This window comes from Caretta caretta, chromosome 7, assembly GCF_965140235.1.
Source record: "Caretta caretta isolate rCarCar2 chromosome 7, rCarCar1.hap1, whole genome shotgun sequence".
NCBI lineage: Eukaryota > Metazoa > Chordata > Testudines > Cheloniidae > Caretta > Caretta caretta.
The window spans coordinates 42,346,117-42,359,905 of NC_134212.1; the positions used below are offsets into that span (position 1 = coordinate 42,346,117).

Below are 13,789 nucleotides of genomic sequence, written 5' to 3' on the forward strand. Positions count from 1 at the left end.
GACTAACCAATTTATTTGAGCATGAGCTTTCGTGAGCTACAGCTCACTTCATCAGATGTGATCATCTGATGAAGTGAGCTGTAGCTCACGAAAGCTCATGCTCAAATAAATTGGTTAGTCTCTAAGGTGCCACAAGTACTCCTTTTCTTTTTGTTTTAGTATTGTATACTGCAGATGTGCATTATTTTTAATATGGTTTTAAAGAATATTCTGAGGTACAGAGCTTCATGTACAGTTTAAAAGAGTTTGATTGCACCTACTTACAAGTCCATTTGCAGAAAATGAGAACACCTCCCTGTGTTTGTGTATAACATTTTGTGTATTGTTAATGGCTGCAATAGAATGCAATCTTATTTTTTAATTGAGTACAGACTGCCAAATGTAACTACAAATTACCATATTACTTAGGGTACAGAAAGTAATTTTGTTTTTTATATCTTTATCCCTTTAGTGCAAGGGTGCTGGAACAATTTGTACAGTGGGGGTGCTGAGAGCCATTGAACCAAACTGTAAATGCTGTATATAATGGAAACCACTTCAAGCCGGGGGTTGCAACAGCACTCCCTGTTCCAGCACCTATGCTTCAGTGTTCAAGCCTTCTTTTCCTTTGAGTGGTTTGTGTGAGGGAGAGGGAGGTTTTGATGAAAGATGCTACATAAAAATGTATTACATTTATTGCCTCTTCAGCCCAGGTCAGCCTCAGGACAACATGAGGCTGTGATAATGGAGTAATAAGGAGCATTAAATTGTAACAAAAGCCTCCTGCCTAGAATCAAATTTCATATGTAGTGTAATTGAAATCTATTACCCCCTCAGAAGCAAACGGAAACGTGTATGCAAATATTTTTTTAAATTAGCCATTTTATCTTAGAATAAATCCCAGGTGCTAAAGGGGTCATGTTGAATCCGTTTTTGCGAGGTTTGAAAAGAAGCTGTGGAGATCCTCGAAAATAAGCGTGTTGACTCTTTTTAAGGGGGAGCCATATCTGATATAACTATGGCCAAACAATCTTTGGCAGTTGATATAGACAGGCCAAACTGTGCTCCAGAACTGAGCTGAGTGTGGTTGGCATCTCCCTGTGCATCAGGGATCAAATAAGACTTGTCCCTCTTTATGCCATCAGTAAAGGTCATTTACAGTGCAGAGGTAGCTCATTGCAGAGAAGGCATGTTTTGGAATAGAGGTTCAAACCCTGCTCATTTTCCAGAATAGGCGCAAGCACGAAAGGCTAACAGACTTGTATCCTCACCAGAGTAATCAATGTAAAAAAGTGTGGTGGAGAATTAGCTCTTGACTAGCCCTGGAATAAGTGCTTGCTCCTCCCTTACCCAAGTTATAAAAAACAGATTTTTTTTTTTTTTAAATGGGACTAGAGATTTGCAGTGCTTCCGTTTTTGGATGTCCAGTTTGGGACACGTTTAAGAAGCTTGATTATTCAGAAAGTGTGGAGTACCTGCCTTGGAAACCTTTGCAGAGAGTTTCCCCTGCAAACTGCAGAAATGTATATAGACACTCTCTGGTCAAATTTATATAGCATAATAGGGGATCCTGTCTGATCAAATTCAGCCAACAGTTTAGGTGTTGTACAATTTAAGCTCCAACAATTTCTCAAGGCTTCCTTATATTATGGAAAACTGCACTGAGTTGACTACTTGAATGTAGTGTAGACACTGTCAGCCTGTAGACCTGAAGTAAAATTAGAGATCCCTGTACAGTCTGTCTTTTTTTTTTTTAAAGTATTTATTTATTTGGGTGGTTAACTAAAATAAGTGATTTTTAGCACACCCATAGGAAAAGGATTGTAAAAGATATTGACGTTTCTGTAGATTGAGCAACAGGGTTGGTTTGTTTGTTCATTTGACCCAATGATGCATTAAAGATAATTTTTGGGAGGGTTTGAATTTTGGCCTCAAAATATTCGCTGCTCACTTGGAACCATTGTAAGTGCCGCAACAAAGAACTCTAGTTCCTCTCGGCCTCCCCTCTCTCCCCGACACATGCGAACTGAAGGGCAGTAGGGTGCTTCTAGCCCCCCTCCCCGCCCCTCCGCCTCGTGTGCGTTGGTGGGTAGCCCTGGCTCGTGGGGGTTTCGGAGCTAGCCGCCCCTTCCTGGTGCAAGGCTCCGGGGCGGCGTGTGGTGGTTCGGTGCCCCCTCGCCTCCCCCGCACTGTTCGAGTCCAGCGCTGGGGGCGCGTCTGCTCAGTCCCTACCCGGCTCCTTGTTCCGGGCCTCGGTGGGCCGAGGAGGCGGAGCTGCAGCTATACCCCGCCCGCTGCCGCTGCAGAGCGCCCGGCTTTTCCCCGGCAAGCGCCGTTACCACTGCTGGCGGATCGGGGCCCCCTGCGAGGATGGCGGCGTCGCCGGCCCGGGAGCTCACGCAGAACCCGCTGCAGAAGATCTGGGAGCCCTACAACAACGGGCTCCCGGCCAAGCACAGCGCCCAGCGCGGGGGTGAGCACTCGGGGGGGGGGGGGCAGGATCTGCAAGGGGAAGTTGGCGAGCTGCATTATCATTAGGAACAGGAGAAAGAAAGGGGGTTGGGGGAGCTGAGCAGGAGACACAAAGGGGTCACGGGTTTAGCAGATGCATAGGGGATTGGGCGAGCAGGATAGAGTCGGGGGGAGATAGTGCAGGTTGAATGCAGCAGAAAGGCAGGAAAGGGAACCACTTACCTAAGGGGGGTGTGAGTGTGTAAAATATAATATCTAGCAGTACAGGATTTAGGGTAACAGGGACTGAGAGATCTGGGGGGAGAAGTGCATGTTTTTTGGGGAAAAATAGAGGGAGACTGTGCAAGATGTGACTCAAGACATAGGAGACAGTGGAGGAGGTCATTTTAGGGGACAAATCGGGGGGAGGGGACAACAGTATCTTGAGCAAATCTGGAGTTGGGGCAGTGCAGGTGAGGTGGTAATAGATGGAGATGGGATTGGTGGGCCATGGGAGATGCAAAGGACTTGGTGAAGAAATTGGATGGGGAAGATGCGTAGAAGAGGTGAGGTGGTGGAATTGGGTGGCAGAACAAGACCTGCCCTGAAGATGAGATTGGGGGAGGAGTGCATGAATTGTTGGGGTGAATATTTGGGGCACAGGGCTAGCGTGGGTTAGGTGCTTGGGGAAGGTTGACAACACAGGAGTTGTGTTGGGCAAGGGATTTGGCAGTGGAGGCAGAGCAGGAGTTAAGATGTATGGACTGAGAGATATTGCAAGAGCTCTGGGTGTGTGTATAATTTTAATGGTGAGGGGCAGCGTGGCATGGTCAAGTTTCTTATTGTAAGCTACACTTAGCATGTTGAGAAATGGAGAAAAATCTCTGATTCCTGTAATTTTTCTTCTTTTAGGAAGCATAAGGTGATTCATCTGGAAGTTCTCTCTGTTTTGTGGTATGGATATTTCCTTGAGGTGAAGTTGTGGTGCTTGAGGTAGAAATCTGGAGTCTGAAGGGAAATACAACTTTCCCTTTGAGTAAAGCCCTCTCTGAGTTGCTTATAGCCTCCTATACTTTGCACTTTTTGCTATGCTAGTGCTTATAGAATCAGTAATTAAATCTGAATGACAGAGGTGTCTCGCACCTTTTACATTTTAAGAACATTTGGTTGGCTTTGGAATTCTCCAGCTTGCATTAAGGTCCCATCTATACTAGAAAAACTAGTGAGTTTTGGGACTTGGTTACAACATGATAGTCCTTGTCAACTGTTGATCTTGTGTAGATGTGACCAAACTGCATTCCAGAACCTTGCTGTAAATTTGAACTTCACATGTCTTCTGTAGCATGACTTGGTAACTCAATTAAAATTTGGTTTGGTTCCATCTACACTTGCAAGATTGAACCATACACGGTACTACCATGTTACAATGTGGTAGTTTTAATAATATAGGCCAGATCTAAATAGTTTGTATTTAAAACATACAAAAAACCCTCTGAGGTGTCTGTCCCAAAAATACTGTAAATGAATGCTGGCTGAAAAGGCACTTTAGTGGTGTTGGTCTCTTTTACTTCATATTAACCAAGTAAAGTTAAGGTGTTAAGAAAATTAATTTTCTTATAGTGACTAGTGGATCTCAATAACCCTGAGACAGGAACATAAATGGTAAAAGGACCTTCCTCTCATGTGAAACCTTCCACTTTCTGCTGGACTGCAGTAAATCTTTTTGGTTTCTCTTCTAGTTCCTTTCTGTTTAATGACAGGTTTCAGAGTAACAGCCGTGTTAGTCTGTATTCGCAAAAAGAAAAGGAGTACTTGTGGCACCTTAGAGACTAACCAATTTATTTGAGCATAAGCTTTCGTGAGCTACAGCTCACTTCATCGGATGCAGCATCCGATGAAGTGAGCTGTAGCTCACGAAAGCTTATGCTCAAATAAGTTGGTTAGTCTCTAAGGTGCCACAAGTACTCCTTTTCTTTCTGTTTAACTTACTCTTTGTATTGCCATATCATAAATCATTTCTAGCTCAGCACAGGATGCATCTCTTTTTACAAAGCTGTAGTTAAGGCTGCGTGGGGTATTTGCATCAAAAACGGATCTGTTCAATAAAAAATGTATACATTTTCACCTGATAGGGTTTTTTTCATTTGTTTGTTTTAACTGCAAGATGTCTTAAAACAGTGGGCTGAACTCAGACCTAGTATAAGCAGATCTGATTCTATGAAGTTAATGGAGTTGCACTTCATTGGGCCAAAGCTAAATTTGGCCTAAGGAGTTTAACTACATGTTTTACATGTGCTTTTAGATGATTCTAAATTAGTTAATTTTTTTTAAAATGAAATGTTTAACTAGGCCATCTGTTACATCACTTAATAGATTTTTTTTGAGGTCTAGACAACCGAGTTATTGGGCATTAGGACTTATGGTTTCAGGTTTTGTAACGTTGTAGTCAATTTTGTAAGAGGTTTCATCACAGAAATTTTTATCTCGGTTTAATTAAAACCCTACCAAGCTTAAGTCATGACAACCTTATTGGGCCAAGTGGTTTCAATAGTACTGAATTCAGTCGTGGATGGACTGCAGTTATTGTGGACTTGTAAGGCAAATATCCACAATCATGTTTACATGATCTAAAGTATCACTTTGATCCATCCATTAAAAAATGCTCCTAAAAATTGATTTATCAGATAGACTATGAAACTAATTTTTGAGTATGAAATAAATCACTCAATTAAAAAAAATTGTGTAAGAGCAATAGAATATGGAAAAAATGCAAAAGTACTTAAATATCAGTTGCTACTGCAAAAAACACTGTGGAAGACTTCACACAGTTACTTTAGCCAAACTTATATCTATTTTCAACAAATGATAATTTGTTAGAGTGGCAGCTTTTAGACAGTTAAAGTGCTTCTTAAAAAGAAGGCCCGAAGAAACTAAAATTTCATGTACGCAATGGAAATGTGTATTAGAAATCTGTGAACTGATGATCTGCATGAATCTTCTCAAACAAAAATAAGTGGCTTCTGATGGTTATAAATAACAAGTAACCAGCTTAGACTTTTAACTGTTATTAGACTGTCCTGTTTCTTGGTAAAGTTCTGTAACTCTTCCACAGGCAAGGCCTATGTAAATGGAGAAGCGTTTTCAACAGAGCATTAAATAATGTAGAAATAAATTTGAATTCTTAAAATATTTTCTTCTGCTCATGTACATCTTTCCAGATTGGCCTACTTTTTTCACCTTTGATAGATTTGTTACAGTATTCTTTATTTTAACTTTTTTTAACTGATGTAAGTTAAGGTTTTATTTTTAAAAATAAGTATTTATAAATCCTAATTATGCATATAAATGTTTACATTAATTTAAAAAAGTGTATGTTTGCAATGAAAACTTTCACTCCTTTAATTGTTATAACCTCCAAGCTAATGCTGTGGTGGGGCACAGAACCAGAAAATTAAACTAACTAGTTTATTTTAGCCCAGGTCTACATTACAGTTTTTTAACTGAGCCTGAAACTAGTAAGTGATTTAGCTGAGTCTAAATGTAATCTATGTCTCCATGCAACATTGTTGATACTCCGTTAGGAACCATAATGCTGAGTGTTACACGTGTCCCACCATCTTTGACAGAAACAGGTTTTGTTTTCCTAGAAACAGGCTGTAAATCAGGTGTTTTATGGTGTAGGCAGGACGCTATAACTATATCTGTGTAACTGCCCAGTCCTCCTTCCTCCCAACTTTTTGTGCTCACAAAGTGTATGTATTGCTGTGTGTGTGTGGATGGGATCCCTCCCCAGATTTTTATAGAATACACTCATTATGCATAGGGGGTAAATAGTGAGGCTGTTGTGGGTACACCAGCATGGTTGGCACATGGCTTTGTTAGTAAATGATTCGGAGAAGGGGTGTCAAAACCTGGTGATTAACATCAAGGTTACAAACAGTGTGGTGGTATTGGCTAAGCTATTTAGAATGCAAAAAGAGAAAGCAAGATAAATGGTGAAAGGAAACTTTTTTTAAAAGTGTGTTCAATTTAATTAATCTAAAGTGGCAGTTAAGAGGTAAGGATTTAGTTCTTTTGTCTTGATAATGTCCCTTTAAATTACTTTTATTATTTTCTGTTTATCTTTTCCTTGTCTTTCTGTTTCTTTCCTGATACATTTCTAAAATAGCTTGTCTCTTCCGATGGCATACCTGTGGTTAATTGGACTTTCTTTAACATTGAGACTGGATAATAGGTAGTGGATCCCATGGATGCAGTTAAAGTGATCACTTTAGATAAGCTATTACCAGCAGGAGAGTGGGGTGGGAGGAGGTATAGTTTCATGGCCACTGTGTATATAATGTCTTCTGCAGTTTCCACAGTATGCATCCAATGAAGTGAGCTGTAGCTCACGAAAGCTTATGCTCAAATAAATTGGTTAGTCTCTAAGGTGTCACAAGTACTCCTTTTCTTTTTGCAAAGTTACCTTTTAGTCATCTTATCTGGGTTGGAAGAAACCATATTAGGTGTCTCAGTAGACAATTAGAAATTAGAACACATGAAACACTAATCTTTTTAGATTCTGCCTTGAGCATGATAATCCAACAGGAATAAAAATCTGTAAATTTTGGACTAGTAAAAAGCACAACAAAATACTATCTGAGACAGCTTGGTGTGAAAATACAGGGCTTTTAAAAAGTGTGTTGACTTCACTAAGGTAAAGTGAAAATAAATTGTTCAAAATGACACTAGCTGAAGTAAGGGAATAAAACTCACTAAAAGTCAACTAAGTGTCAATTTTATTTACATCCCCACTTAACTTTTACAGTAGTCTGTCTTGAAAGCATTCTGTAATTGGTTATTTGGGTGCAACTGGGTATGTCTATAATTGGTCTAGATCAAAGCTACTTTCAGGTTCAGCTGTCAGGTTGCTTTAAGTTCTGTGCATCTAAGAATCAAATCTAAGCCTGAGATTTAACTGAAAACAGTAAAATAGACTAAAGCTAAATACTTCTTTGTGGGGAGAGGGAAGGTTATAGAACAAAGTTAAAAAATAAAGGCCACATTTCCTTCAATTAAAAAATAGATTTTCCTGGAGCTGTTTTTCCTGGAACTGTATACATCAGTTATTCATAAAGACAGAATTTGACAAGTTGAGTAACTTTTTTTTATTTGAGATTCATATAGCACTGTAAAAGTAGGTCAGTTTCAAAAACGTAAAGACAGACATGGTCACTGCCCTGGAGAGCTTACTTTAAGAGCTTGTAGGGCCTTTATATACAGTTATCTGTATAATACCATGAAGGGACTTTAAATGGGGAGAAGGGGATGCTGGTGTGCAGCTGTAGAAGAAGATGACTACAACAGTATTTTGGATAGGTTAGAGGAGGGAAAAGAAAGTAGTGAAAGGCAGATAGCTCAGAGAAGGGAAGGTTACAGGAATAAAATGTTAGATGACCAAGCTATAGATGAGGCAAGGTAAGTGAGGTAATCTCCCTTATTGGACCAACTTCTGCTGGTGAGAGAGACAAGCTTTAGAGTTACACAGAACTCTTTTTCAGGTCTGGGAAAGGTACTGAGAGTGTCCCAGCTAAATACAAGATTGAACAGATAGTTTAGCATAAGTAGTTAGTTAGCACATACTCTAAGGGACAATTCAAGGTGAAGTGGCCCGTTAACACTCCTGTAGTCATAAGACAAAAAGGGATGGTTAGTGAGTTACAGATTGTTGTAATAAACCGTAAATCTAGTGACTTTAGATGAGCTGTTTAGCACTGGGGATGGGGACGATGAGATGGACCCTGATGTCTTACAGGGAAAAGCAACAGGATTTGAGAACAATAGGAATATGAATGGGTGTGTTGAAAATCATACCAAGATTACAGGGCTGTTCCTAGGAGGGTACTGGATTAGTCAATGCTGGCAGAAAAGAGATGCTGTGGAGAGGAATTGTGAGCAAGGATGCTCCATATTGCATATAGTGCGTTTGGGATGTCCAGGAGATAGATATCTGACAAAGAGTTGGAAATGTAAGACCAGGTGGAGAGCAGAGGTAAATTAGGAATCACCCACATGGAGGTGGTAATTGAACTTGATGTGAAAGGGAGAGAACACACAAATGAACCCTGAGAGGCTTCCACAGATAAGGAGCGTAAAACAGTAAAGCAAGTAGATCAATAAAGCAAGGGGAGAACCAGAGGCATAGAGGAGGATGACCACCATCATCCGTGTAAAGACTGCATATGGATCTAGAACGGGCAGAGCAGTGCTCGATCCCCTCACTAGTTTGTTAGTCTCCTTAGTCAAGATACTTTTGTTGGAATGAAAAGGGCAGAAGCTAAATAGGAGGGGAAATCCGCCTTGGCAGCAAGAGTAGACAGTACACACAAGAATTCTGGAGAAAAACAGGAGGGGAAAGGTGGGAGGAGAGAAGGTGACAATCGGAGAGTCAGATAGGGCTGAGTGAAGTTGTCAGGCTGTGCATCATAGGTGTGTATCTGTGATGACTGGAAAGAATTGGGGGTGGGGAAGCTGCTATAGGTAAGGGAGAGGGAGCAAAGTAGGAGAAGGAGCAGCATAGTGTAACTCTATCGTTCAAACTGGATGGCTTCAAAGACAAAGTATACATTAGAAATGCTTGGCAGAATTAACATAAATGGATGCTGCTTCAACTTGTGTACGTACAGTTTTATAAAATTTGCTGCAACATCGGCTCCTCTTCCAACCTGTAGGGCACTCCTAGTTTTGAATTGCCTTTCTAAGCACTTTCTAAGAGATGTAGCTGTTATCTGTTGTTGGAGGAGAATCAGGCCAGGGTCACTGTTGCGCTCTTCTTTGTCTTCAAGATCAACATGCGTTTGCAAAACGCTGAAACAAAAATAATTAAATTTGACAGGACATAGGATGGGACACAAAATATAGAACCATCTTACCCCTCCCAAATATTTTCAACCCTCTGTTGTGTATTCTAGTCAGAGAGGATGGTGTGCTCCTATCTAAGACCTAAATACTGCTTTAATTTCAGAGACTAAGGAGGGCTTAATAGAAAGCCTATTGAAGTTAATGGAAAGGTTCTTGTTTGTTTCAACGTGCTTTGGGTGATAGATACCCTAATACTTCTGCTGACCATAAAAGTTGATTTAAGAACCAAATAGAAATGAGAAATGATTCATCAGTTTTAAGTATGTGGAATGGGAGAGACATTTTCACTCATAAGTTAAACGTAATTTTTAGGTAGTATGTAAACTTAAAAATAAGGTAAGACATAAGTTTCAAAAGATCACTTGTTAAATATTCCGGTCTGATTTTAAAACATTGACGCAGCATGTGCACATCTATTGTGAAATAGTGCAAGTAGGAGGAAATAAAAACATCACTTGGTTTTCCTCAGTCTTCAGAAGTGAATAATTTTAACTCCATTATGCTCAATGTTGCTTTTAAAAGGCTACTAGACTATCCTAACTTTACTCTGGGGAACCTATTTCTTTTCCTTTTCCAAAATTCTTATGGAATCTAAAACCAAATATTTGCTATGGAGTGCCAGGTTGGTACAAAGAATGCTTTTTCACATAGTCACATTTTCATCGGGATAACAAACTATATGTTTTTCCCAATTGTATTATAACTTGTGGCCATATGACAATTTCTGCCTGTTGCTGGGTAATCGGAAAATGATTTGACGGGGAGAATACACAATAACTTTCTTGGTGTGGTTACTTTTATAAGCTTGTGACTATTTGGTTAAAAAAAATCTTATTTGCTTGCATGCATTACATATATTTCTAAAACAAGACTGAGTGAAGTACGCAATACAGTCATCAAGTACTGGATTGTAGCAGTCCAGATTCCTTTTGTCATTCTGTATGGTAGTGAATATAGTAAGGTATTATAGTGTTTTTGAAATGTCAGTTTCTATTAAGAATACTCTTGAAGTATTTTTTTTTTTCCTTTGGGAAGCAAGAATTATTGTAGACCCTGCATACCCTAAATGCATTGGTGACAATTCTGCTAATCACTGCCATAGTATTAAAGTAACGCTCGCACTATGTTTTAGTGGTAGTGTTACAGTTTCCTCTTTAAACATTTTGTGTTGTAAACTTAATTTTATAGTTTGAGGGTTTACAACAGTGTTATCCTTTTCCTATCCCTCTTTCCTCCCTCCTTTTCATTGTGTGCACTGATAATTAAAGAGCACAGGCCATCTAGACTAATTAGATCAAATTTTTATTTCTTGTCTCTTAATTAAATTGAAAGACATTAAAGCCGACGGGGGAAGATCTCATCTAGTTGTCAGGAAACAGAGAAGGGAACAAAGCTCAGCTTCCAGTACTAAATGGCATTGTTCATCGGGGGATGTGAAAACAGGGAAGTTTCAGTTATGTTTTTTAAAAGGGTTTACATTTTTCAGCAGTTTACATTGGCATGGTGGAATTTCTTAAGCTGCATCACCTCAGCCCTTGGGACACTGGCACTTTCAATGCTGATAACTAAATGAACACATACAGGAATGTTTCTGTACATGTGTTGTTCTTTGTCAGGAGAGAAAGCTATAGTTAAGATTGTGTGAAAATCTCCGTTATCTCCTTTTTCTATATGTTTGAAACTTCCCAAAAAGTTCTCCCATTTTTTCTGAAATTTAATACTTGGTCTTAGCCAAACGTGACTTTTTTCCCCCCTGGAAATGAATGAGAAAAATCAGTGTACCCGTTTTTTTGGTTAGGCGATTGTTGCAGGGAGAAAAAGTAAAAAATCTTTATTTGTTCCTGCTAAACTCAAATGTCTGAACTTCATAAGTTTAAACTTTCCAGGTGACTAGTGCTTGCTGAGGGCACATCAGTCTTCAAGCTACCTTACTACTGAAATATTTCAAGCGTAATATAGTATTTCCTCTAAGGTTAGTTACGGTATTAGTTGCAGGACTGTCGATTTAAGTAAATACATAGTACTGGAGATTGTAGTGCCTTAAAGGCTAAGGCTGAATTTAGCTTTGTTCCTCTTCCCCTCCATATGTAGTAGCTGTTACTTATTGGTAACAATCTCTTTGTAGATGGAAGGCATCCCACCAACCAACTGGGCATTTATAACTGAAGTATTTAGTGAGAGTGGGAATCAGGGCTGCTGTTGTAATTGGGAAAATTTTTCCCTTGGCTTTCTGATAGTAAAGGTGGCATATCCAAAGAATTGTGCCCATAGTGATTAGAGCATCAGATTTCGTGAATATGTTAAACAGTAGGAACATAGGTTCCTAATAAAGGGAGCCTCATGAAATTATACTTGTGGGAGTTATTCTCAGTCTTAAGCACAGCTTCTTCTACAGCATCTAGCACTAGTCTGTGATGGGACACTGAGTTATGTGGGCCATTTGTCTAATCAGAATGGCAATTCATATGTTTGTCAATTAATTACATTATCTTAGAAGAGGTAATAGTGCTACATGGTTCTGAACAGTCCGTAGGTCTGCAATGTGAAGACGAGAGGCATATTTACATGAGCACTTGCTGTGTGGCAAGCTGGGATGTAAATGTACAGTGTTCCAGCATGGTGTGCACTAACTGCCCTTGGGTACCCTGCTAATATGCACCAGAAGTTCTCAAGTGTGCTTCAGCAGGGTTCCCATGGAGAGTGCACAGTATGCTGGAGCACTGTTGATTTACACCCTAGCTTGGCATGCGTGTGCTTGTGTAGATGTGCCATAGGAATCTGTGCTAGTTCAACAATATGGAAAGTGGTGTCCATCATAACTTGCAATATGGCATTGTTCCGTGAGATAACTGCTGTGAGAAGAAGGTTGAATTTGGATTGCTCGCCCTAGGCAAATGTCAGAATTTATTGTAAGAATAATTTTGAAGTCATATATGTTAGCCATACATGACATGTTAAAGTCTGGAAATTCTGTTCAGAAAGTAAAAAATCTTTTTGGTTTACACAGGCCCCATATAGAGTATACTGAGCGAACCAGCACTTTGAGCTTTCTCAGCACATCAGCTGCATACAAATCAATTGCTTATTGTCAGTTTCTACAACTTGTATTCCAGTGCTTTCTCTGGATAACTGTTCAAAATTCGAGTTGGATATTTCAAATGAAATCTGCAAGATGTAAATCATGATACATCTCTTGGACATTCTTGGGTCACTTCGATTTTTCCTGGCAATGATGTCTCATATCTTGGAATTTTCAGGGAACTTGTGAGAAAAGCTGACGAGAATAAATACTTGTACTTTTTCCATTTCACAAACTTCCTGTATCCCCCCCTCCTTGCTATTTGGAATTACATTTTTCCTCTTTCTCAATTCCACGAACTGTATCAGAAGACATTGTGGTCCTGGCTTGACAAGAACTTCAGAGCCTATACACAGAGTACTGCTTGGTTTGGTAGCTGCACAAGTTTTTACCCGTGTCTTTCTGGAGTCTTAGAATGACATAGAAATTTAAACTCCTTGTAGATTTATTCTGATTCATCCATTTTCCTGGAAAAATAGTTTGCTTTGCTTGATACAGTATTATAATGACAAATCTACACAGTTAAGGTTTGTGTGTGGCATTTACCTGTGGCATTTCAGGAAAAAGTGGAGAATTTTGCCATTTTTAAAATATTTTACTCATATGCTAATCTGTTTTTACATGTTAAGATAATTGAAAGAAAGGGTGGTTCCAGAGGAATTATAAAAGCCTGTTCTTGAAGAAAAGAAAACAGCTTCTTTTAGCTGAAACTTAGAGACACATTAAGATAGTGCTGCACAAGGGACTGTCAAGTGGCCTTTGCCTTTCATTGTAATGCTGTGATTTACTCTCTGAATAAACATATTTGTTTCCATCTGTGTGCTAATGAATATTTTTTTTAAGTAAATTGTTTTTTTCTATAAAGAAATTAATGGCTGATGGGTTACCGTATACCTGTGAATTAAGTTGGAAAAAAACACTATCTATTTTTTTAGCGTGTTTGTTTTTTATTGTTAAAAAGGCTCTGGACTCTTTACATATGTTCTTTCTTTTTAGGCAGCCTTGTACTATAAAATTTCATTTGTAGCCATGATGGATTCAGGGAAGGTAGTTGAATCCATACTGTTTTACCACTGAAAGTATTTCAAACACTTGCCCTTTTGAAAGGAATACTGCCAAGGTTTTCAAACCCCAAATTTAACTTGTTTTAAAGTATAATTTCATGAAATTGTCTAATTTTAAGCATATATTTTGAGAATTGTAGTGGTGATGTTTTATTGTCTTACCCTCTGCTGGCTGGACAACAGTAGTTAACACAAGCACTGTTTCTAGAGCTGTTGTGACATCAATAGTGTTTGGAAAGAACAAGACAGTGCTGTTTTGATATGATAGGGAACTTCATGATGTATTAAACAGCAGCAGTCATGTTTGTTTCATCTC

The 13,789-nt window shown here is 39.2% G+C and overlaps 1 protein-coding gene across 9 annotated transcripts in view; it reads left to right on the forward strand.

The window, feature by feature from the left end:
• Positions 1–13,789, forward strand: part of PFKFB4 (6-phosphofructo-2-kinase/fructose-2,6-biphosphatase 4) — a 95,469-nt gene that overhangs the window by 35,584 nt on the left and 46,096 nt on the right. For 2 of the 9 annotated variants that reach the window (XM_048856178.2, XM_048856181.2), the window contains exon 1: positions 2,218–2,452. The exons of 3 other annotated variants lie outside the window; for them this stretch is intronic. In XM_048856178.2, the coding sequence (XP_048712135.1) occupies positions 2,350–2,452 (103 nt within the window). In that variant the 5' untranslated portion in view covers positions 2,218–2,349. Of the gene's footprint in view, positions 1–2,189; positions 2,453–2,968; positions 2,997–13,789 lie in introns of those variants that run through there. 4 more of the 9 variants (XM_075130568.1, XM_048856179.2, XM_075130566.1 and 1 more) reach the window with 4 other exon arrangements.